This window comes from Rhinolophus sinicus, chromosome 12, assembly GCF_057876585.1.
Source record: "Rhinolophus sinicus isolate RSI-liver-muscle chromosome 12, RSI-T2T, whole genome shotgun sequence".
NCBI classification, from domain to species: Eukaryota; Metazoa; Chordata; class Mammalia; order Chiroptera; family Rhinolophidae; genus Rhinolophus; species Rhinolophus sinicus.
Genome location: NC_142512.1, coordinates 44,586,421 through 44,612,512, shown reverse-complemented (window position 1 = coordinate 44,612,512; position 26,092 = coordinate 44,586,421). Strand labels below are relative to the sequence as shown.

The 26,092-nt window shown below is 42.0% G+C and overlaps 1 protein-coding gene and 1 non-coding gene across 14 annotated transcripts in view; both read right to left on the bottom strand.

The window, feature by feature from the left end:
• The window catches only part of TANC2 (tetratricopeptide repeat, ankyrin repeat and coiled-coil containing 2), a 341,550-nt gene that overhangs the window by 7,585 nt on the left and 307,873 nt on the right, over positions 1-26,092 (bottom strand). For 11 of the 13 annotated variants that reach the window (XM_074320171.2, XM_074320170.2, XM_074320174.2 and 8 more), the window contains 12 exons: positions 25,709-25,831; positions 24,288-24,524; positions 19,745-19,930; positions 18,469-18,562; positions 12,564-12,697; positions 11,509-11,632; positions 8,078-8,253; positions 7,635-7,767; positions 7,046-7,075; positions 6,122-6,213; positions 4,020-4,166; positions 1,589-1,689 (listed from right to left, as the gene is read on the bottom strand). In XM_074320171.2, the coding sequence (XP_074176272.2) occupies positions 1,589-1,689; positions 4,020-4,166; positions 6,122-6,213; positions 7,046-7,075; positions 7,635-7,767; positions 8,078-8,253; positions 11,509-11,632; positions 12,564-12,697; positions 18,469-18,562; positions 19,745-19,930; positions 24,288-24,524; positions 25,709-25,831 (1,577 nt within the window). The remainder of the gene's footprint in view (positions 1-1,588; positions 1,690-4,019; positions 4,167-6,121; positions 6,214-7,045; positions 7,076-7,634; positions 7,768-8,077; positions 8,254-11,508; positions 11,633-12,563; positions 12,698-18,468; positions 18,563-19,744; positions 19,931-24,287; positions 24,525-25,708; positions 25,832-26,092) is intronic. The other 2 variants (XM_074320172.2, XM_019732928.3) reach the window with 1 other exon arrangement.
• LOC141569122 (U6 spliceosomal RNA) lies at positions 13,898-14,002 on the bottom strand. The gene has a single exon (XR_012492514.1). It is a non-coding gene; the product is annotated as a U6 spliceosomal RNA (small nuclear RNA).

The following is a 26,092-nucleotide window of genomic DNA, read 5'->3' as shown; positions in this document are numbered from 1 at the left end:
CTGCTCGACAAAATGTAAACACAGGAACTGGAGTTATTCTGAATCAACAGGAATCACCCAGAGCTGAGAACATGGTCACTATTTCAGAGAACTGTGGTAGCAACTGTGGGAGTTGGGGGGTAGGGGTTGGTTTTGTTTGATTTGTAAGGAAGGAAACAGGTAGGCTGTCATTCTAGAAGAGTCCAGAATGATTCCCTAACCCGTTCAGCCTCCATCTTCCTTCTGGCCTCTCTGGGATTAGTGGAGAAATGTCCCCATTTTGTCAGTCCAGCCAGGCCCTTCAGGAAGATTTTCTTAGTGCCCAAATGCACACCAGGCAGTATGAGGGTTGGGTGGGGTTGTCATTTACAGGGTCACTGTCAATTAGCTTAGGAACAAAACAGTAACTACAGTATTTAAAAATCTTGCTGATCCAGAATTTTTTTCTTTGTATTCTTGATATTTTGACTCTAAATTTCAGACCTGTTCCATCCTAGGCAAGAACCCTATCTTCTGCCCTTTCTACCCCCTGTCCCACAGAACTGTTGCTCCTCCACTCTGCTCCATCAGAGCTGGGCAAGCATTAAGCTTGCTGACGAGGCAACTCAGATTTTAACTTACAAATGAGGACATGACCCATCAGAGATAGTCCCGTCCTCTCTATTAATATTGCCCAGAAAAGGAGCAACTGGCCTTGTGGGGAAGGGATTATCCAGTGGGAAAGAGAATTTCATAGTCAAGCTTCTTAAGAACTTTGCTAGTCCAGCTAGTTAAGACTAATATTACTGCCACTGTCATCACTAGACTTAACCTGGGCTTGATTTTCAGGACCATATCCCCTGCTGGCCAGAGCAGTGAACCTGAAGCAGTTCTTTCCCAGGCAATTTGGGAAAAGGGCGGGGTGCTGGGTAGGAGGCATCAAAGACAGTGACAAGTTATCCAAAGATCACTGATGACAGGTTCTAGGTCTTTCTGGAGCCTTTCCTGCCCACTGGCCAAACCACAGCAGATGGGCATGAGGGATGGAGTTTCTCTTGAACCCTCTCAATCTTGGCAGCAAGGACCTCCTGTCTCCACGTTGTGTGTGGTGTGGTGGTGGGGGTTTAGGTGAGAAGGAGGTCTGATGCCACCAGACTTGAGGAGAACCCTAGAAGGAAGACTAAACAATCCAGGGACTCCCCAAATGCCTACAGGAAAAGAAAGAGGAGCCTGTGATGTAAGCGACCCATCCTACTTTTCCTTTTAAAAGGGTCGGGAGGATGTTTTGCTTCAGTGGCCTCTTCTTAAGTCATGGTGTCTCTTTATGCTATTGGCTTTGGGGTTAAAAGTGACTGAGATATGGCAGAGGCTTCTCGGAAGAAGGTGCCATTCTCCAACAATGAAAAGGCATTTTTCACCCAAAGCAAAATGACCTAGATTTCCATAGCCCCGGATATTTGTCAATCTTAAGCTCAGTACTGTGCTACGGGAGCCGTCCCCAAAGCTTGGCCCTAAGAGTCCTTAGGGAGAGACACATTTGGGCACATATGCCCCAGGATGGCCTACATTGCCTTGGCCAGATTTTCAGAAAAGAGACCTCTTGCTTTTTACCCTCTCTCTCTCTCCTCACCTGCTGCTGCGTTTTGCCCTTGCTCTTGCATAGTAAGCTTCATAAGATTTCGGTTTCAGCTCCAGGGCCTTAGTAGCAAATTCCTCCGCCATTCCAAAATCCTGTCATTACAATAGGTGTGCAAATGAGTCATTGAAGAGATATGAAAAATAGACAACTTGGGAATAACACAGATCATATGTACATTTTTGTTGACACTTATGGATGGAACACTTAACGGATGGACATGCCCGGTATGGCTCTAGCCACGTGGCCCATAGCTTGAATGTTCCTTCTACCTTTGTCCTGTGTGTCCCTGCAATGGCTCATGGGAATTTATCTGCCCTTAAGTATGAAAATACTTTGAATTTGCCTTTTTTCTGCCTTTCTAACAAAGTTCTTTCTAGCCCAGAAGCCAAACGCCAACCCAAAGCAGCACCCGAAGTTGGAAACCTGAACTCTTGTTGCATATGCGTGTATGAGGCACACACACATATATACCTTCCGTAGAAACTCATCACAACGCCCCTCTTCCTGCTGGACCCGCTATTCCTTGGCTTTTTAAGGGCTGAGTGAAATCCAACAGGATGGGGTCTGTGTAAAGGAGAACTGTGGAGACTAGATGAAGTAGGGACGTGGGCCTTGGGTTCAGTTCTCTGGTCTGCTCAGAGTGTGCTGTATGTTTTCCCATCCATACCTACTTCACAGGTAGGATTAAGAGCAATAAAGCGTTTGAAAGCCCTGTACACAGTTCTTGGCACATAGTAAATGCTCAGTAAATGGTAGTTTCCTTTCTATTGCACAGAGGCTTCTCTGGTCTGTTCCTTTTCTTACCTGGTTCATTACTTAGGAAACATTTAAAATAAAAATAAATAAATAACCTCCCGTCTGTGACTGGGGTCTGTGCTATCACCTCATCTCTTGATCACTGAGGCTCCCTGGAGGAACGAAGCTGTAGTTTTTAAGATACTCTCACATAATAATCCTTCTCTTTTAATGTCAAAGCCAAAGTATAGCAGAGTAGGTTCTGGTTACACTGGTGATTCCTAATGCAGAAAACACGGCCTCAGGCAGAACAACGGCCCTGGGGCATAGATAAACATTAAAAAAAAAATTCATGGGCGATTGTCTAGAAAGAAGACAGACTTCAGGTGTGTCGCACAGTAGTGGTCATGGGAGGTGACTGTTAGTTAACTCTTTGTGAACAACGGTGGAGCTCGAGAAAAAGTATTCCGTCTTACAAGGGTTGTCTTCTATCCCTACTCTTTTTCCAACCTTACCCTTTAACTTTTTCTTTTGGGACAATCATTATTCCGGAGAAGATTATAGTATTTTAAGTAGAGTACTATCTGTTAGGCAAAGAAGCCTGAAGGCTGTCAGCTGAACTCTGTCTCAGTCTCACTAGCTGGTGATTCCCCTGGTGTAGACACTTCTGTTTCACCTAAGAACCTCACTGCCTTCCCCCAAGGCATCCACCCCCCTTCCCACAGGAACCTCTACCACGCCCCCACTCTCCTCAGCACTTCTGCCTCTTAGGGCCCTAACTTGTGTCCTCTGAGACACCCACGTCTACATCAGGGCTCTTTTCATTGGCAAGTTTGAGGTGGATGATATGAAGGTCATATACGTAAATAATCTTTCTGGAATTGACAGCAGATCCATTGCCACTGAGGCTGAAATGTGACTTTGGTGCAGCTGAGCTCTTTACTTGGATTATTTGTATCTCTTGATGAACTGTGAGACCTCAGGTTGGTGATGCCAGAGATTCCTGACATGACCTTAGCTAGTCCCAGGATCTGAGAGGGATTTTGGCTCGGGACTGTCTGCATGTCACGGGTCCTGAGGGCATCAGAGACTGTATCTGCAAGGCAGGAAGAAGGACCAAGGACTACTTGGGAGATAATAAAGGACCAGGAAGAGTTCTAAGATTCTTTCTCTGAAAAGAAGGGACATGGCATGCTAGAATAAAAAGATGAGGAAAGAAGTGAAAAGTTCAAAATTAGCCTTAAAATTAAACCTTGAAGTCCATGGTCCTGAGCCCTCTTCCCAGCCCTTCCTTGAATGACTCAGGGGTCTTCTAGAATGGAAAGGAATGACTAAAATTCCTAACTAATTACAGCTGGAATTCTAGTGACGACTGCTCTCGCATTTTTCCAAAGCCCAGAAAGTTGATTTGGGGTAGGGGAGGATGATGACAGTATTCCAATCACTTTCAGTGGGAATTAAGAAAATTCAGAAAACTATAAAGTGCCTACGGCATTAACATTTTCAGTTTGAGATACAGATTTTACTTAGTTGATTTCTTTCAAATTGCAAATGTCAGTGCTCTGTGAAGGACAACCAAGTTCCAAATGGGGCAGAGAAAGATTTCAAGGCCTGGTCAAAGCTAGCGAGTGACATGGACTGTCACCTTCCAGGATTGCAGAAAGGAGTTGGGATGAGAGGGACTTACGTTCATTTTCCTGCGACATCGAGAGAGGTTGAGGAGAAGAGACACTTTCAGTTCCCGGAAGGTTTTCAAGTCCTCACCAAACCCTTCTCTAGGGAATTTCTTCAGAGCATACTGGTAGCGCTGTGCAGCCTCCTTTACTTTACCTTTCTAATGGGAGGACAAGATGGCAAAACACACAATTGGTCTGCTGAGCAGCTGAGTACATTTGGCCCCACGCGCCTCCTTCTCTCACCAGTTATTACTAAAGGTTAGCCCTCCCAAACACCAGCCTGTAGAACAGGTCTGGCCCTGATGGTGAGAGCAGAAGGATTCAGTCTTTCCTTTAGGAAACTTACCTGGCAGAAAAGGCATGGTGAAAGGGGTTTCCCAAGATACAAGTGAAAGAAACAAAGCCTTGGTGAATCAAAGGCCTGGGACCCCAGCTTTCCAACCGGATTCTTATGGGACTGACCTTGCTCATTTCAAAGGAGCTTTTTCTTGACCTGATCTCCCTGGCACACATATCATTTCTCAGTCCCAAGAATGCTACAGTTACTACTACTTCCTTAATTTTGGCTTGTCTGGAAAACTCTTTCCTTGCCAGTCCTCTAGAAGAGGTTGTTCTTTTCCTTACAAACGATGTAGTAGCTAAAATCATCTAGCTGCTGGTTCCCTATTCTCATGGCATAAAATAATTATCAATCAGTTTTTCCTGATTTTAGAAAAGGCATGGGGTAGGGATGTAGTAGAGAAATGACGTTTAGAATTTGTGATTCCATCTGTCTATGTAGAAGAGATTTTGCAAGGTGAAGTGTATCTATGACCAACTTAAGGACCTGGTTATAGGACCTTGCATTTTTCTTATAGTTTGTATTTGAAAATCTGTACGCTGAGCCCAGAATGATGCAGGAGGCACCTTCCATCCCTTTAGCTGATCTTTATCCACTCCACTCCTTCTGGACAGCTACCACTTTACCAAGGACCCTGTCTCTTATTTTCTTTTTAGCACCTTTCATTACGGAGAGATTTGGAGTCTTCCAAGGTAGAATGCTGGGTGAGAACAGTAGTAGCTCTGCCCATTCTCATCAGGAAGTAGGACTCCTGGTCTTAGAATATCAGAAGTTATATTATAACCAGGGTTTAGATTCTCGAGAGCAATGTCATTCTCAAGCCCATAAATATGACAGCTAATGAGGCCCTTCCTTGAAGTCATGTGAAATCATGGTTCGGTTAGGACTCAAGTTTCCTAGAACCTGAGAGTCCTAGATAATCATGACCTTCATTCAAAGGGTCCTCGGGAAATGCAACTCCGCTCCCAGGAACTTCATACACTCCTTATATGGGGCGTGGGTGGAGTGGGGGGTGGGGGGGACAGAGGGGTGGAATAATGTGCTTCACAATCATTTCCTCATCTGTGGGTCTGGGGATGTCCTAGTGACGTCTGCTGCCAAAAGCTGGGTTGGATTTGTATTTACATTTAGGAGAAGATTCAGCTAATCTTAACACAACGAGGTACTTTTGACATGGAATGTTGTTGAGGAACTTCCTATAGGCCACGAGAGGATGTGTTAGGGTACGGAGACTTCAGCTTGAATTGTGCAGAGTAAAAGACCCCATTTTTGTTGTTGTTGTTGTCGTCATGCATTAGTGACTTGAAGCAAATCTTTCAATTGCCATTTGTCTCGGTTGCCTTATCTTACTCAGAGATGCTGATAAACTATTATTACTACAGACTTTTAAATCAACGGATATATTAAACGTGAAAGCTGAGATCAATGACTCTTTTCCATGGACTGGAAATACCTATTTTACATAATTTTATTTTTCCATGAATCTTCAGGTCCCACTTACCAGATTCCAAGCAGAAATCTATGTAACTGCCTATTAGTGACCAGGTTAAAAAATGCCAGGTAGATCAGCTACAGGCATGTGTAGGCTATTCTTGCTCTCTTGTTGGGAAGGCAGAAACCCAGGCTCCTCAACTTATGAACCTGCCACTGAGGGATGGCATTCTCCCTTTGCCTCTAGAATCATGGATGAGAACTGTCACGACTTGAGTAGATTCTTATGTAGGAAACAGTCAGTGGCTGTTTTGAGGAAACGCTGTTCCTCCCTCCCCTCACCTTATAAAACATGTCCCCCTCTTCCATCAGCTTGCTCAACAGGATGATCATGATGTCTGGTTTGGAGGTGGCCATCGCCCATGTGGCTGGACCTGTAGTGTACAGGATGCATGATGGGTAAAAAACTCATACAATGTAAGGGTGGTAGGAAGCTAGGTGAAAAAAACATCCTGGGGGAATTTCTGCTGAGAGAACAACTTGCTCCACAACAATTTCCTCATCTCTTAGACCTGGGAGTATCTTAGTGACTCCACTGCCAAGAAGCTGCATTGGATTTGTATTCACCTTAAAATAAGAATATCTGAACTGTCTGAGTTTTCACCACAGGAGAGCAGCAAAGCCTGCATGTTGTATGTGGGCAGGCAATGGCTCAGTTTGGAGTTATTTTAAATACGGAAATTGGGAGAAAGGGTTTACATTAAATGTCACCGTAAGACTTAAAATATCCAAAAAGGGTAATTTATGCTAGAATATGGAACTCGAAGCCCCCAGCTGTTTAATCTGTTAATATTTAAACATGTACTTTGCAGAAGGGAAACCATCCAAGACTATAGGCTCCCTGAATTTGTGAGGCTCGAATAAGACTCCCTGGGATTTACTGTGATCTAGGAGCACAGTCCCAATGTCAAACAGACGTGAAACAAGGCAACATTATTGAGGACTACTTTACCCCCAAAGAGAAAGAAAAGGTTAAATTGATTAGTTTACAGATGCTTGAATTATTTACCAACTAAGCTTTTCAGGGTTAGTTATCAAAAGTTCAAGTTATTCTCTACAACAGTCATTAAAAAAAATCTTCTTTTAAGGTGAAGTAAATTAAAAGATTAGAGGTGTAGGGAACTCATGCAGGCTAAATCAAAGAGGAGAAGGCAAAGCTGACCAAGCCATCAGACTACGCCTGATGCTGACAGCGGTGAAATATACCTCGTGGGCGACTCGGTAACGTCTGACAACCTTCAAAGAAAGGAGAAAACAAAAAGTTGTAGGAGAGGAAAAAAAAAAAATGGATGAAGGTGGAAAAAAAAAAAAAGAAGGAAAAAGCAGCAGTGAGAGGCAGGCAGCAAAAAAGCCAGCATATCAGCCAACCCTTGTCTATATAGGTCTGTGGAATGGGGGAGCGGATGGGGCAGCAGCAGCAGGGGCTTGAGTTTGAAGCACACGCAGAGCAAGGGGAAGCAAAGGCTCATGGCCGTGCAGGGATCCAGGATGCTCATAGGGTGGGGCTGGTACAGAGGCGTTAGCACCGAGATGTGCTTCAGGGCAGAACAGCCTCCTGGCTAAGGCTACTGGGGGGCACGGCAGACAACCATGTGATTTTGGACACGGGGTAGTGTAGACCATGGCTCAGATGGCTTTCTCTGGGCCAAGAGCCTTCCTGTTCACTTGGACAATATTTGGGCCAGGGCAGAGGGGAAACTATTCACACTCAAACCAAACACCCAGGGCAGCCAGACCACTGGACCAGTCTGGCCCCTGGGCACAGATGGCCAGCACCTTCTTCCTTTTCTCCTACCTATCTTGGCTCCTTTCTTCAGAAGAGTGACAACAACAGAAGTGTTTCGGCACCCCACTGCCCTGTCCAAAGGGCGCATTCCACTGTAGTCAACATGCTCGATCATGGCGCCATGATCCACCAGGAACTGAACCTAGGACGTGGACCAAGCAGAGCCGTTAACACAGGTGCAATGGCGCAGCACTGCTCCTCAGGGCTCTGCCTGCTGCCTGCCCTTATTCACCTGCTGGTCTGAACCAGGCTGCGTAGCCAGGGTGTTCAGGCCATACTTGCATTCTTGGCTTTCATCGTGTTTTGCATAGTCCTGTTCTCTAGCAAGTACAGATCCGGGAACTTTATATCGGGACTCATCAACATGGTACTCTACCCTCAACCCCAGACATCATGGATGGAGAACCTTCCCTGTTCTTACAACCCCGAGGCTTTTGTTTAAAGGTACTCACCACCTCAGCATCACCATAGAAAGCTGCCAGATCCAGTGGGGTGCGGCCATTCTTGTCAGCATGGTCTGTGGCAGCTCCATTATCCACCAGAGAACGTACTACGGAGAGATGACCCTTCAAACAAGCCCAGCTGAGGGCTGTCAATCCTTCTTTGTCCATCAGAGCAATGGAGGCACCTACAAGAGCAAGTGTAACACAGGGCTGAGGAAACATGAAAATTCACAGCAGAAGGGAAAGCTGGTGCTTAATTAAGGTGCACACTCTGCTGAAGCACAGCTTCTGTTTCTGGTATGTGAGTTATCTTTCAATAAAACTGTTAAGTTACCTTTGTCTATTATTAATCTTTTTAAATGTATCCTACTTGTATGTAATAAATTCTCAATGAATGTTTTCTGAACTCAGCAAAAGCCTTCCATTTACAATAGTATGAACTCCTTGAGAGAATCTCATAAAAGAGGTCAGTACATGTTTATCACTGATGATAGAGCCAGGAAACTTTCCCCATCACTCGACTGTGGGGGGAAATGGACTCATGGGAAGAGACTGAGCCCAGGTCACAAAGGAAATTCAGAGTTCAGTCTTCAATAACTCACTCTTAGCTCCTTTTATATTCTGTATCTGCCTTCAAAATCTCTCTTTTTCATCTCGAAAGATGAAGCATACCTGACATACTGTTTTGTAATTAGTCTAAAATTCAATAAACATTTGCTTCTTCCCTAGATTGGAAGCTACTAGATGGCAAAGAGCCTATCATTTCCTTGCTAGTTTTGAAGAGCACCTAAGATAATTCTTTTTACACAGTTGGCATGTCGTACTTACTAAATTAGAGATCACACAGAACACTCTCCAGGCTGCCTCTTCAGCAGGACAGGATTCAGATGTCAGATCAAGCTTAGGACCTGCCACAGCCAGCTCGGGGTCTACTCAGCAGTTATCTGGCCTATCACCTGTGTGTCTCTAGAGGTCAGATAACCAGACTTCGGGGCTTCCCAGAGCAGGATGAAGGGCTGGAAAGTACCATTTATGTACTGGGTTATCTTTTCATAATGGCATAGTCTGCAATTAAAACATCGACTCTAACGCGGAATGACTTCGAATATGGGACAGGATCCAAGGGGTTTTTCTCAGAAACACCTCTATAGATTCCCTGGACAGAGCCTCCAGCAGTGGAAAAAGCAGGACAAGAAGGTTCTGGATGTATATTACAGATAAATTGATTTTCCAACTACAGGAAAGTTGGAATTTAAGAAATTAAAAGGAGATACATATAAAACAAACTCATATATTTAATTTACTTCCATAATTCAATTTGTAGTTTTCCTCCTCTTCTTCCCTTGTAGTTAATGGAATCAGTTCTCCCAAACACCCATCTGAAACTTGGCAGTTATCTTCAAGTCCTCTCTCCTTATTTCCTTTATGCAGTCAATCTTACTCATCCAAGATCTGTTCTGCACTTGGCCCTTCTGTTCTATTCTAACAGCTACTGCACCTGGAGTAGGGCCTTATTACCTCTCGTCTGTTCTGCTGCAATGGCTCCCAATTGATCCCCTGGCCCACTATTACTACTTCATGAAGTCTAGTCACACTACTGCCAGAGTGGTTTTTTTTTTTTTTTAAAGCACAACTCTGGCATCAATTCCCAATTTTAAAAATCTTGAAGGGCTCCCCACTGCCTTTAGAATTAAGTCCAAACCCTTTCAATTTGTTCCTTTTTAATTTCTTTCCATATCTGTTTCCTATTTTATTTCCCAATAGTCCTCATGTGATTCACTGGACAACTTGCATGTTTCCTCAAATCTGTTGTGCACTGTCCCCCTTCCTTCATCTTTCAATTACATTACTTCCCCTCCCTAAATAAACATTTTTCCTATTCAAATTTTAGAGTCTGTTCTATTCTAACTCAGATACCTTTATTAGAGCACTTGGGATCCTCTGCTTTTTAAGGCAGCTATTTATCTTTGTTTCATTCCTTCCTTGGCAGATTATCGACCCTTTGAGGGCACAGATTATAGTATTAATATATTAATTTAAAAAAATCATTCACAGTTCCTATCATAGTGTTCTACAAATAATACAGGATAAATAATGTTTGTAGAATTTGTTGATTTAGTGAAAGTTTCTGATTTAAGAGTGAAGAAATGAAATAGTACAAAGACAGAATGCCTGCAGTGGTAAGAGAGAAGAACTCTCTGGAAAGTGTGCCTGATGAGCTTCTACTGGAATGTGGCAGACACCATGCAGCTATCTAAAGGTTATCAGTGGCTGAAGAGACCCTGCCTTTTCCAGTAGACTCGGGTTGTTCTGGAACATTTATTCCTGCCACATCTTATCCTGGGAATCTAGGCATATCCCTCTTCCTTCCCAGCCCCCGCATAGCAGAAATGAGGAGAGACACCATGAAACCAGACTTGTTTGGTGGCTTGTACTGGGGAAGCAAGAACCGCTTTGCACATTGGGAGCGCAGTTCTCTGATTCTGGCTCAACCTTGTGAGTCTGAGGTCATGGAAGCATATCGTCTTTGGAAGGTGCAGCTAAAGATCAAATAAGTCTCTGACTAAGTCGTACTTTGACATCTTAGAAGAAACCTCATCTTTTTCCTAACTCAACTGTCCTCAGTAGCTTCAGCCTGGGCATGATTCTTCAGGAGGTTGGTTTTCTTATAACTTCTTGGATATAATTATAGATGTTTATGCCCAGCTTACTAATAGGGGAAGCTAATTGGAATGACGTCATTAAGGGCAGTCACAATCATGTAAGTGCTCAAGCTCCACTAGATGGTGCTGTAGAGTCACCGGAGACGTGAGCTTTTCCACAACAGAGATCCGTCACTCATCACTGTTTTGCACAGGTAACTCAGGTCACAGCAATCAAGAGGAGCCTGGGATGTTTTGATGGTGGTATGTGTCCTTTAACTTATTTCCCACTCACCAGTAATATACGCATGTTGGTAAATGTCAAAAGGAACTTATTACAACAGGAGGAGAATAATATCCTGATTTCTTAAATAGGGTCCCTTTGTCAGGAATTGTCTTAACCTCCATTTGCCTCCTTTGGATATAAGAAAAATATTAGTTGTGAGGGCTTACAAAAGAATTGATGAAGTTAAAGTCAAAATACAATCCCTGGAAGATGAACATTTATTGAGTGTACATTAAAAATTACAGTTTGGAGCTTACTGATTTAAATTGAAGAGTTTTCAATGTTAATTTGATTAGGATACTAAAGATCCCTCGAGCCATAAGGAAATGGAGAATATCAGAGTTAGAAGGGTCCCACTGTGTACAGGAAGAGAAGAGATGGACATTTATTTTCTAACCAACTGGGTTAATAATATCTATTCGTAACATTTCTTGAAATCCATCACTGGAAGTTATGAGTTCCTTGCGTTATTATGGGCACTGACCATCCAGCTCTGGCATCCCAGGACTGACCTTGTGCAAGTAGAAAGTCCACAGTCCCTAGATGGCCTTCGGAGGCAGCCATCATCAGGGGAGTGCGGCCCTGCTTGTCTGCCATGTTGACGTCAGCTCCATGGGTGAGTAAAAGGTCAACAATCTGCAAGTGCAGAGAAAGGGGGACCAATTATCCAGGAAGAGCTGCTGAGCAGACGCATGCATGCTGTCCCCTCCACTGTGTGAACTCCCACTGCTATACAGGTAGGTCACTTCTACATGTAATTTTCCACTGCAAGAACCCCTCCAGTTCCTGCAGTCCTAGTACCATGTGGTTTGATCTCTAACTCTCTTAGGGACAGCCAAGTGAAAGGATTCAATTCTGAATGTTTGACTCAGCCACTGAGTAAAAAAGAATTTACGATAACAAAGGCCAAGATGTAGACTAAACAATCCCATAACTGAAGCTCCAGTACAAGTCACTACCTATGTCAGTGCCATTTTATTGACCTCTGGGAGTTGCAAACCTGCCTGCAGTGGATACTTACGACTGAACTGAATACAAAAAAGTGCCTCTGATAAGTCATTAGCACTTTTTGGCTTCTAGAGCCTTTTTTCCTACTCAAATACTTCGAAAGGTTATTATGAATATGCTTTCTTTTCCATCCTAAGTGTATGAATTAGCACTTATCCAGAAGCCAGATATCTGGAAAGATCACATAGCTAGAATTTATATACACCACATTTTCTTTTAGCAAGTCAGAGACACCTGCAAGTAAGTGGTTAGCAGGGATATGTTGAGATATGAACCTTCCCAAGAACCTGTGGATACTGTGAAATGTTCTCTGGAAGGACGTCAGTCCATGACCAGGCCAAAAGGAACTAGTTTATCTATACAATCTAAAGCATAACGATGGTTTTGAGTTTTTGACATATTCTCAATTAACTAGATTATTAGTAACAAATGCCCAAGTCCTCAAACTCAATGACTGCTGAGTAACCCAAACTTTGTGATTTCTTTTTCTTTCTGTATCAGAAATTCCCATTTAGAACTTACCCTTGCACGTGGGACTGGAAGTGGCTACCCTGCTTACCTGCCAGTGGCCTTGGCGAACAGTGCTGAATAGGGGCACTGCCCCTCGGCGGTTGGGCTGGGCCACTGCCGCCCCTTGTTCCAAGAGCAGACGACACACCTCCAGTTTGCCCCTTCCGGCTGCAGCTGTCAGGGCTAAGGGCAGAGAACCCAGACTGAAGACAGGTGGTTCTTGCTCTCTCTAGCACTTTGTGTTAAGCACAGCAGTATATGTGTTTAATATAACTGCTACTTTATCTTCAAGAATAACAATTTTAGCTACTTTTGACATGAAGGAAATTTTTAAAGAAAAATAATAAAACTACATTGAAATGGGCTTATAAATTTATTGAAAAAATCACCTTTGATCAAACTTACTTGGTTTCATTTTTCCTACCCAACTTGCCTTCGCTGCTTTTGACCTTGTTTTTGGGTACTGCTTCCTACCTACAATCCTTCTACTGGTCTGTGTGTGGGAAGAACGGAGAGAGAAGGGCCTTTGCAGAGTAAGGTCTATTTGAGAATTAGCCAGGAACCACCACTCGTCAACCTCTCTATTCCTGGGCCCTTAAATTTAAAGAACCAAAATCAGAAATCGCAGTGTAGGGGCCTTGGGTCAGTTTTTATTTTTTTTCTCCATTAGTTGAGACAGAAGTTTCTAGTATATCTGCCATCATTTTTATATGAGGATCAGAACTGTCCTAAAGACGAGAGGAGTGACAAAGGCTCTTCTGAATATATAAAATAATGGAGTCACAGATAAAAAATTGCTATGGTGAGTATATAGGACACAGCAGGAAGACATTTGAACATTCTTTTCGTGCTGTTGTCCATTGTTTCTTATCTTTGATACAGTGGAGATTCTGTAAGTACCTATTTCATCCTCTGAGTACTATTTCAATAGTAGCAAGCAGAATCTGGAGATGTACTTCATATATTTTTGTCTCATTTAACCAGGAGATAGCAAACACACAGGTTTAGTGTTTAAAAGAATGGTTGAGGGTAGGGAGGATGGTAAACATTGTTAGAAGATGGCAAGGGTTATACTTTTGAAGAAAGATAACTTTGTTCCAAACTGACTTGGAAAATAGATTGTAGTAGTCAGCAGGTCCTTCCTTTATTATGGCCAACTACTCCAATGACAAATCAGAAAAAGATAACATTTGACAGGTACAGATAATATTTCAGTTTGTAAATATTGGTATCACAGAAGGGAAGAGGCTTGGTCCTATCTGGGTGAGGGTCATTTCCAAGTTCTCAAGCCCTGAATTAATGACTACAGGTATTGATTGGTCTGATTATTTACTTGACAAAGAAGTTTTTGTCTTTTATTCTTTTGGGTTTTTTTTTAATTAAAAAAATATGGAACGGTTCACGAATTTGCAGGGACCATGTGCAGGGGCCATGCTGATCTTCTCTGTATTGTTTCAATTTTAGTATATGTGCTGCCAAAGCGAGCACTTGCCTTTTATTCTTTAAATCAAAGTGATCTTCCCTCTTTCTCAAGTTTATATTTCTAATAATTCAGGGAAAAAAACACAAGAGCAGTTTGAGAACTTGACTGGAAATCATCACATTGCCCATCTTAAACTTATACAATGTTATATATGTCAATTATATCTCAGTAACGCTGGGGTGGGGGGGTGAAGAACTTGACTGGGCTAGATACTTGTTAGGAACCATACCACCCCGTTGGTACACAAAACAAATGATGTGGAAAATTTCTAACTCCCATGTTCTGATCCCATTTAAAGTAACTACTAGGTAACAGGGTTGTAGCAAACTTCCGTTTTAATGTCCCATGTATGGGGGGGGGGGGCAAATACATTCTTTTACACAAAAGAATGTATAGTGCCCTGGAGAAAACACAGACGATATTTCAGAATCAAGTCTCTTAACAATGATGCTGAGACAACACAGAGCAGAACACAGTAGAACGTGCACAGCCAGTGCCCACCTCGAAAGCTAAACTTACGCTGTTCACTCTAACCCGGAGCTGTGCTGCTCTGGCTGGCCCACCGGGTAACACATTTATATGAGAGAGAATGTTCCACTTGGCCTTTTTCTTTGTTGTATCTGCTCTGTTGCTTAGGTTATGAGGTAATTTGGCTGGATCTCCAGCTGATAGCTGCACATGGTGATTAACACAGCTGGCCAATTTCATCTCAGAACAACACAACTCTGTAAAATGGGGCCTGGGCTTTTCTAAATCCAAGCGCCAAGGAGTTGCTTTGGCTGGATTTTATAGAAGTCTTATCAAAAACTGTTAAAACTTTTGAAAAAATGAAGATGAAGGTAAAGCCAGTTCTGTAAAACAACAAATTCTTAGAGCAAACACAGCAGTTTGGAGCCAAATCTCTTCCTGAGAGACCAGCAACAGAATTTGTTCCCTAGCTTGTCGGCGTCTGATGACATTATATGACATAAACGGTCCTTTTTTTTCAAATGGAAACATCTAAGGAGTTTGAAGAGGCAGACAGGATGCGGCTTACAGTTGGGGAAATAGCCAGAGTCTGCTTGGATGGGGTGCTGACACTTAATACATCGCAGTGAAGCAAATGGTTCTTTTGTTTACCTACTTTCAACCTTGAAAGAGTACAGCAGACAGGTCATGTAAGACCAATGGGAGGGAGGTGGTTGGAAAGACATACACTGATCACTGCTAGGATCCAAAACAACATTAATCAAACCTTTATTGAGCTATTTGTCAGATACTGTCTCTGCTCTCAGGGAACTCATGGTTGAGGTAAGGATAACAGACAAATAAACAACTACGTTACTACACAGTGCGATATGCACAACAGACACAAGTCCATGGACGCTGGTTGTATGGCGGGGGCACAAAGGAAGAAGTATCTGAGAAGGTCTCCAGGAAGAGATGACAATCTGAGCTGGATGCTAAAGAGAAACAGGAGACTTACAGGCATGCAAGGGCAAGGGGGAGGCATGCTAGGCAGAGAGAGAGCACGTGTGAAGGCAGAGAGGTGGGAAACAGCGTGTGTAGTGTTACTGGAGTTACTGGAGAAGACAGGTAATAGATAAGGCTAGAAAGCATCACTGGTCTCTTCATGCTACGTTAAATAACTTCATGCTACAGGTGGTCATTGAAGGGTGGTAAGCAGGAAAGTGACATGAACAGATTGTGGCTTAGAAAGATCACGTTGGCTGAAGTCTGGGAGATGAATCACAAAAGGGTGAGGCTAGAGACAAGAAGATCAGCTAAGAGGTCATTGTGAAAACCTGAGGCAAGGGGTGATGAGGGCATGAATTTAGAGTATCTTGTTTACTTTGCAAACTCTGGCTTCTTTTGGGCTTTTGGATGGCTCAGGCCCTCCAGGGTTGCTAGCTTTTAACGGTCATCCTAGCCTACGCCCATCAGACAAAAGAGAGGAGGGAGTAGTGAACAATCATGTCACCTCAATTGCTTTTTGTCTGTGTTGTTCCATGAGCAGTCTGTGAAAACCCTGTGGGATGGGAGGGGGCCAGCCAGATGGTGAAAGCTGAATGTAGAAAGCTGCTATCTGGAAAGATAAAGAGGCTGCAAAAAGGGGACAAAAGCAACTAGGATATTCCTGTGATCTGCTTTTAGAAAATCTGATATGTAAAAATTACATCCCAATTACTATTTCATTATATGTTAAGATATATTTCATTGATTCTAAGGTATACTCTTTTTCCTGCACATTTTAACATTTCTAATATTGGAATGCATCTTGCAATTGATGTTACAATAAATAATTGTGTCAGCTTAATAGGCAGATTTTTAATTTTTTTGTAGTGGCACATAATATAATGGTTATATAGTTTCTTGTAGTTAGTGGTGTCCTAGATTGGATAGGTCAGGGTTGCAGATATGAGACCTCAACCAGCTGACTGCCGGTCATAGACCTTCATTCCCTGTATAAGGGAAACATACATAAGATTTTGCCATTGGAGAAAATGTCACAATTCTGTAGGTCATTATAAATTTTAAATGGTTATGTGCTATAGATTAGAAAGGAACATGTATACTTAGTAATAAATCCATCACTATTGATAGAAAAGCAACACCCAGTCTATTGTAACACACTAGCGGTGAGTTGTTGGAAAATTTTTACATAGCAATGACATTATTTCCCAGAAATGTTTCTGAGGTCAAATAACTTTTTATAGATCTATAAATCATACTACCAATACATTTCATTCTAACTTATATTTAAATAACATTTTATGTTTATAATGCTGACATTATTTCATATAAATATCAAGTTCAACAACACAATTCTGACTAGCAAAGTGACACAAAGCTTTGATTTTTTAAATAATCTTGAGATATGATACATACGTAAGAGAGTGTAAGAAACTTTATGGCAAGCTTTAAAGCATGAAATGTTTTAAAAGTCCTGAGACCATAAAGTTTTATTCTAATGAGAAATTCATATCAATAAAAATAAGTCTTCCACTTAGTTCACACCCTTCTTGAACATTCTTAAGGAATTCTTTCAAGTACAGCACTAGAACGTGTTTGCTATTCATCACTATGTTAATCTCGTAATTTCTATCCATTATCGCCACTGGGCCACTACTTTTTTTTGTTGCCCTCCCCAGTGGTCACAGGCGTACAGCCTGACACCAGGGGTCTGCTGGGGGCTGTGGCAGTGCTGTGATGATAGGAGTGGTAAACCAACATGTCGCTCCTGCAGCGCTGGGTCACAATATGCACACTCCAGAACTGCTGATGTCCTGACCGGTCTCCTTCCCTCAGCCTGTCCTCTGGCTTCCTCAGGGTGGGATCCCAGAGACAGCAGCTGTTCCCAGCTGCACATTTTCCTTTAATCTGTCACAGGCTCTTAAGCTGCAGCTGCCTGGCATCTGCTCCCTTTGTCTCATACAGAGGGAGGGATTGTTTGAGAAACAAATTCCTGGGCTTTGGACCATTCTACGTGATGTTAAGGAAGCCATGGAACTTATATAAGATTTGTGCCATGGGTGGAAATATCACAATTCAATAGGTAATTTTAAATTTTAAATTAATTCAAGTGTCTTTTCTTTTTTTAAAAAAAAATAATACTCAGACCCTAACCAAAACACATATCCTTCTTGTTTGGTAAAATATTCTCCTTAAACTGGCCATCTCAATATTGGTCTACTTCTCCTGGCAAACATGACACATATCTGTGGTGTCTCTACAGTTTTCATTGCCCTGGTTTCATAAAAAAACCAGAAAAGGTTACTAATGTTTCTCCAGATATTCCAGTTTAGACTTGGGAGAAAGACAACAATCATGTCCTGCAAAGGTCACAAGGACGAGGCCTCTGTTTGTGTCGTAAGTACCATGCAGTATAGATATCACTATGCTGCTGACCACAAGGGATTGCGTGGGGCCGAGCTTTATAGGGTGGCACCTTCATCTGCATCCAGATAGCAGCTTTACTCATAATGTGTCAGATACTACTTTGCCATATCACTTGGTTAAGCCAGAGATGTAGATAAAAATTTAACCTGCTAGTTTACAACTGTAGGTGCAGAGAGTTATTTTGATAGGAAAAATATTTATTCCTAACTGCTGTAGGGATTGAGAGAGAGAGAGAGAGAGAGAGAGAGAGAGAGAGAGAGAGAGAGAGAGAAACCACAACTATTTTCTGCTCTGGTTTGGCACACTGTAAGGAAACTTTCAGTCTTTTGAAAATATTTAGGAACAAGAGCGGGGGAAAGTTTTGTTTGAAAGAAGACTCCGGTGCTAATGATACGGAGAATCCAAAGGGAAAGAGGACTGAAAGAAGGAAATTGCTTGACTTTTCACTTTGGCTGAACTGGTCTCCAATACAAAAGCCATCAGAGATGCCTCAGGTATGCCAGAGAAAAAATCAAGGTGGGAGATGCAGACAGTATCTCCACACAAACACAACACATTCATGAGAGAAGAGAGTGATGTCTGTGACAAGTACCTGTCTCTCCCCAGAGACTGTCAAAGCTGTTGATCTGTGCTCGCTCCACTTCCTCTTCATCTTTTTCTGGAAGATCAAGTAGGTAGGAGACAATCTGAAACAAGAAGTTGTGTCAGCTCAAGCTTCATGTGGAACACTATGTTACTGACACGAGCCTGTGAGGTTTGGAAGAAACATGGATGATCCAAGTGTTACGAAGTCTCTTGCACACGAAAGGAATCTGAACTGCCTGTCCTAGTAAAGAAACCCAAAGCTGCCATGAGCATTTGTTCCGGTACAGCTTACATGTTTCTCTTGAACATAATTCACTTATATAGCATGTGATTTAAAAAATTACATAGTCCTCATATTTAAGTTAAAGAAACAATCCTTCATCCTCCCAATAAAAATACCAATAAATAAACAGAAAAAAAAACAATCAATAAACAAAAACCAGAAAATAAATATGGAGAAAACTTAGGGCGTGTGTTTCTTCAGGGCAGAGCAATTATGTTATTTTTTCCTCTCAGGAGTATAAGGACTGTTTTGCGGACAATAAAGGGCTGCTAACAACAAAGAAAAGTAATAGCTTTGTTTCCAGGAATTTGGAGAGAGAGTTAAAAAAAAACCTCCCATAGATAACAAAAATTCCAATTTTACTTAATATTCCCTTGGTGACCTAGCAGTTCAGTCAACAGGGTAGCTGTGTCACTGAAGCCTCTCATGCTTCAGTGAGAGGTGAGCTGACTTGGACTGGCCCACGAAAGTTGATCATTCAATTTTTAGGAATTTTGCAAGACGGTTGTTAAACAAAGATGTTTATTAGAAATTAAATAACAATTAAATAAATTACACTTAAAACAAAAGTTAAAAGATAAAATTTCGTAACTTCCTAATTATTTAACCACATTTTACTATTACCTATGCTCTTGATATTATTTGTTTATTGTGTATGATGGAAATATTACACATGCTGTGCTACTGTACAGCCCTTCACAACTTCGTATTCAGTGATGTCACAGTGGTGGCTTGAAATCAGCCAGGGTGGGAGTATTTACACCCTGGAAACATTACAAATCAGGATTTGATTTAGTGCTAAAGCTGAAAGAGGTTCTAGTTTGATGCATATAATTAGCATGAGGGTGAGAAGTAGTTGAACAGTAGATCACATACCAGATTTAATGACAATAAAATTATTGGGAAAAGAGTTATTAGTAAACTGGGGTACAACTCCATTTATCAAATCATGATTGAATTGCAACCCCAACCCCCAAAACCTTACCACCTGCTTTCTTACCTCAGTGTAACCCATGCTGGCTGCAGCAATGAGGGCCTGTTGGATGGCGTGGCTCTTCTTAAACACCCCTTGCTGCTGGCCAGCCATTGTCCAGTCACATTGAATCAAAAACTTGACAACTTCCAGATGACCTCGGAGTGCAGCATGGACCAAAGCACACTGCCCATTCTTATCCAAGTGATCCACCTACGGGAAGGGGATAGAGAAATCTGTGAACAAAGACTTGGGGCTGTATTCCCAGTGTAGTCACATCAGCTAGCTGCACGTGGCTAGACTACCAAGGTTCATCCTTTCCCGTTCCCTGAACCAACCTCTGAGAAAATTTAGAAGATACTCTCCTACTCAGCCTAGATCACCACTGAGCTACAAACCTGGTAGATGCCTCTCTGGGGAGAACCCCATTTCATAAGGTCAGGCTTCTGTCTTCACATTAAAAGAAACCAAAACACAAAACTCCCAGCTCCAGCTTTGTTTTCCTGAGGTACATTCTCCTTTGTCCTTAGTTTTTTTCTGACCAAGATTTGAAAGACTTGTAGTTCTCTTGGTGTAAAAAAACTGTCTTTAAAATCATGAAAGGAAAGAAAAACATTTTGAAGCTCAAATTTTTTTTGGTCTTCTAAAGAAGCAAAGTATCTCATATCATGAATCACAGTTTTGACCACCAAACTTTGGCAAAGGCTGCTCCTCTCTTCCAACGGGAGGGCAGAATCTCAAAAGATCTGGCCAAAATGGCTAGAGGTACTTGGAGCTTAATGCTAGACTAAGTTCCAACAGCAGTTTCTACAACTGCAGTACTGGTTACAAGTTCAGGCTGAAAGAAGAGCTTGATTAAGATCAATCTACCAGAAAGCCCCTAGCGACAAGGCTCAGCAGATGAAGAGCCTTTTCTGGCACGTAAGTAGGTTATCCTCCAGCGGCAGTTAGAGCACTTGAAACAGAACTCCCCTCTCTGATTCTCCCCAGCTTTAGGTCCACTTAGCCACTTATTTAACAAGTGTTACTGAATGCCTACTATGTGCAAGGTACCACACAGGATTAAAAAAAGGTGACAGATAATAAAATATAGATTCTGTGCTCAAGGACTTTTGAACAAGGTAGGGGAACTGCAATGACTATGAGAAAAGCCGGTCCAACAAAGGAGTATATAATAAATGCCATAAGGAAAGTAAAAATGCAACAGAATGTCAGAGAATTCCCAATTAGAATCAGGAATGAATTCAGAGGGAAAGGTGCTATAGTCCCCTCAAAATTATGCTGGAATTCTAATCCCCAAGGTGATGGCATTAGGAGATGGGGCCTTTGGGAAGCGATTAGGTTGTGAGGGCAGAGCCCCCATGAATGGGATTAGTATCCTCATATAGGGGCCCAGAGAGCTTGCTTGTCCCCTTCCACCATGTGAGGACACAGTGAGAAGGTGCCAACTGTGAATGAGGAAGCTCTTACCAGATATCAAATCTGCTGGCGCCATAATCTTGGGACTTAGCCTCTAGAACTGTGAGAAATAAATATTGTTTATGAGCCACTCAGTCTATGGTATTTTGTTATAGCAGTCCAAATGGATTAAGAAAAGGTCTATCTCAATTCGCTGAGATAGGAAATGATTAATTCTAGTTTTTTGTAAGGGTAGGATACATGAAGGGGACGTTTAAACTACAAAGTTGAGAGGGTCTTTTGGGACCAGAGCATGGATATTTTTGAATGCCAGGCTAAGTGGTCGGAATTTTAATCAGTAGGTAATGGAGAGTCACTGAAAATTTTCATGCTCAGAACTAAGGGGACAAATAAAAGGAACTTTGGTTTCTTAGAGAAATGGTTGATTCCATGGTTGGGATAGAAAAGGTAGAAGATGAGTTTGGAACATCTTGTGGTGCCAGAAAGTACAGAAGTGCTCATAAAATAATGGTGGAGAGGATTTGAAAGGACACATCAACCAACTTGAAGGAGCTTCCAATGGCCAAATGTGGGGTAATTTGAGCAACAAAATAAATAATAATGGAAATGGGTTACAGGTCATAGTATGAAATCAATACCCAGGAATCCATAGAGCTATAAATACATAACTGAATAAATAAATACATGAGGGAGAAGAAACAGCTCTGTCTTACAAGTAGAATTCCAATTAATAAATGTTGAAGGAATGAGGGAAACAGAAAATCACCATTAGGCAAACACCATAGCAGTAATTATTGCAGCAAGAATCACTGATGGATCCTAAAATTAGTGGACAAAAACACGAGAAAAAAGGTATTGCCTAGTCTCAAAGCATCTCCCTGAAAGATAATCCTTAATTAAAAAGGGAAAACAGTAACTTCAGATCTGAGACACCTGGAAGACACGACCTTAACCAAGTGACTGACAGACGTGAACTTCCTCTTACACCCTCTGAAGTGCAGCATGAATAAGGGCACGGTAGCACTTCTGTGGTATTCTTGATCAAATATATAAACAAAAGAGTTTATATATTTGATCAAAACATATAAACTCAATCTATTGATGACAAAATATCAAACAAACTGAAATTCAAGGACATTCTACAAAATAACTGGCCAGTATTCTTCAGTAACTTAAGGCCGAAGCCATGGGACAGAATATGAGGGTGGAGAAGAAGACCAGAGGACAAAACCTTAGTGAACAGTTATATTAAGAGAAGGAAGAGAGAAGAGCAATTAGAGAGGCAAGAGGAGAACTAGGACAATATAATGAGTTTTGAGAAGCGTTGCAGTCAATACTGTCAATACTATGGAGAGGTTTAAAGGAGTGAGAAATGAGAAAAAGTTACTTCACTGGGTGACTAGCAGTTGTTAGTGATTTTGAGAGAGTAGCTTCATTTGAATGCCAGCAGGTTGGGTATTTTCTTTTAAAGGATATTATTTATTAGACATTGCATGAGATTATAGACTTCTTTTTGAGAAGGCTTTATCATTTTAATTCACCAAGTGAGCCCATTAATTTTTCTAGATGAAAACAGTGTGATTGAGAGGGGTTAAATGACTTGTCTAAGCCCTCACAGAAAGTATGAATATAGGCTTTGACCAAGTTGTGTTTGATTCCAAAGTTTATGAATTTTAATGACTTGCCCTCTCTTTCTCTCATGGAAGCCAGACTACAATTAGTTAAGGAACAGTAAGGAAGCAGAGGCAGCAAGAAGAGATGACTTTTAGGACAGGTTTGGTGGACATGGAAGGGAAGAGATGAGATGGTAGCTTCTGGTTTGCAGGAGAGAGGAAAATTTCTCTTTTGGATTAGAGGAGACACTCAAAGGTTTGCAGAAACTGGGGGAAAAGGTAGTGTGAATTTAGAAAAAGAATGAAATAAACAGAGAATAAGCAACATAATGACATAAAAAATATAGGTGGAGGCAATTGCTTTGGAAATAAAGGTAAACACATCCTTCTCTGAGGCAGAAGTAAAGGTCAGTGTAGGTAACGATTATAATAGAGTTTTGAGATAGAGGAACATTGAGGTGAACTCAATGTTGGTAATGTAGGAAGGCAAAAGAAGTCTGACAATGACTTGAGAAGAACACAAATGATGTACACATCTGCTCTGGGGACAACGAGAGATGAATGAAATGATAGCTGGACAGCACAACATACCCGGCTGAGATTAGAACGTGAATTTACTGCAATAATAACAGTAAGTCCCAGTTGTTTTGTTTCTCGAGGTGTTCATTCCTATGAACAGGACATTATAGGTGGACCATCACTGTGTCCCAGTAAACAGCTAAGGCTCTGGGATGTCACTGAGAGTCCCAGTTCCCAGAGAAGTCTCAGAGTCCTACTCTCTTCCCTGGTAAGAACACTGGACACTTCAGAATGAGGTTGCACATATTACTTATATTTCATTGCAAAAACACCAAAATTCTCAGTTTGTTTTCAAGAGGCTACAATTTTCCCCAGAGGCCTCCATTTTTGAGACCAGCACTTTTCTTTCTATCAATATTTTGAAATTGAGTTCTTTTTATATCAGTGGCTCTTGGGATACTACAAAGCAAACACATTTTTAGAAACATTTTCAGAGAATTAAAATACACTAACAGAAACACTTCTGAGTACCTCTGGTCAGTATGAGAATTAATAGAGAGAACCATCTTCTCCCCACACCTCTACAGTGACGATCTCCAAGGACAGGAGGAGGGAGTCTGGCCCCTGTTCTTATCTCCATGGCTCACTTGCCTTCTCTACACACGAAAGGTTCTGAGTCTGCAGGCACCATTCGGCTCAGACTTCCCACTGCAGTCTCCCTGCTCCTCTACTCCTTCCTTGCTCTGAGCTCAGTGGAGAATTTCTTGGTTGTTAGGCAGGGGCTTTTTGTGGCTGCTGATAATGCAGTTTCCTAAGTGCCTCTCCAAGGTTTTAGGGCTGTGTCCGGAGGCAGTGTGGAACTGGCATACAAACACTGGGATGTATGCAGAGCCAGTACTCCCTTTGATCTGTTCCCTAATAGGGCCTGATGTGCTCTACCTAGACTCGTGAGTTAACACAGGAGATAAGGAAGATGACAGCAGGAGGAGAGGAAAGCAGCAGAGCCAGGCAGCCGTTACCTTGGCCCGTTTCTTGCACAGCAGCACGACGATACTCAGGAAGCCTGCGGCAGCGGCATAGCCCAGAGGTGTCAAGCCGCTTTCAGAAGAGGCGTCCACATTGGCCCCGAACTCCAACAGCAGGGCCACCATTTCTGTGTAACCAAGATGAGACTGGACGCACAGAATTGGAGCATTATTTAAAACCTCTGTCCGGTAATTAATGTTGGCACCTCCCAAAATCAGCAGTCGGCTGACCTAGAAATAGGTAAATAAATAGAAATAAGACTCAGACAAATATCAGTCACATCCTTTTAGTCATCTTCTATTGAGTCATCTGGGACCCCACAATAGTGCCTAGTAGCATTTAATAACTACTTGGTCATAATTATCATTTGTTCCTTTTTCTACGCTTTGCCTTTGGAAAGGGATATAAATAGTCTCTTTTACATAAACCTCTCAGTAACTAGAGCAAATGCCACCCATACTGTAGTTCTGAACTCAGTCTCTGCTAAGTGAACTGTTGGTCACAAAAGCTCCTATCAAAACAAAGCCTACCCAAGATTGATTTACTCCCTAGAAGCAGCAGGACCTGACCCTATAAATCAGAGTCTGCTTACAGAAGGTAGAAGATCAATAGGTTTAGTCTTCAACTCACAGAATAAAAGGTAACAATTTAAAATACAGAGGGTGCCAAAAAAATGTATACACATTTAAAAAAAAAAAAGATTTTACTGGGGAAGGGGAATAGGACTTTATTGGGGAACAGTGTGTACTTCCAGGCCTTTTTTCCAAGTCAAGTTATTGTCCTTTCAATCTTAGTTGTGGAGGGTGCCATTCAGCTTCCAGTTGTTGTCCTTTCAGTCTTAGTTGTGGAGGGCGCAGCTCAGCTCCAGGTCTAGTTGCCGTTGCTAGTTGCAGGGGGCACTGCCCACCATCCCTTGCGGGAGTCGAACCGGCAACCTTGTGGTTGAGAGGACGCGCTCCAACCAACTGAGCCATCCGGGAGCTCAGCAGCAGCTCAGCTCAAGGTGCCGTGTTCAATCTTAGTTGCAGGGGGCACAGCCCACCATCCCTTGCGGGACTTGAGGAATTGAACTGGCAACCTTGTGGTTGAGAGCCCACTGGCCCATGTGGGAATCGAACTGGCAGCCTTTGGAGTTAGGAGCATGGAGCTCTAACCGCATGAGCCACCGGGCAGGCCCCACATTTTAAGAAAGGAAAAAAGTTGTATTAAAATTGTAATACTCAATATACACCGATACAAAGATTAATACAAAGTTATGTGTGTAGATTTTTTTTGGCACCCCCCATATATTAAATTATCAATATAAGACAGTCAAAGACAAGTCAAAGATCAATTAAATAGCCACTTAAATGTCTTCCTAATTTTATTTTTTTCAGTTACTATTTTAATGTAACTGTAATTTATACACATTTACCTTTATATTTGGAGTGTAGAGATTTCGCAAAGATGCCAATGCCATGGAAAGACCTTCTGTACTATAGGAGATCCAGAGACCTTGGAGAATGGAGGATGATACGCCAACTTTTTTACTCAAACCCTGAAAAAGGAATATAGAGACAATTAAATTAGTAGCCAGCTACAAAGTACACGGGTATTAAGTTAGTACCCTCCAGGTGTGGGGTACCAACAAATGAGAGCAGAGTGTCACCTTAAAAATATGGGAACAAAGACTGGGAACAAGCTAAATGAGATGTCTCTATCTCAGCAGTTTCTGGCAACAAATCTACTTAATACCTCTCTGTTTTGCTGTATCTAGATGTAATTTTCCCCCACACTTTTTCTATTAGCCTTCTTGAAC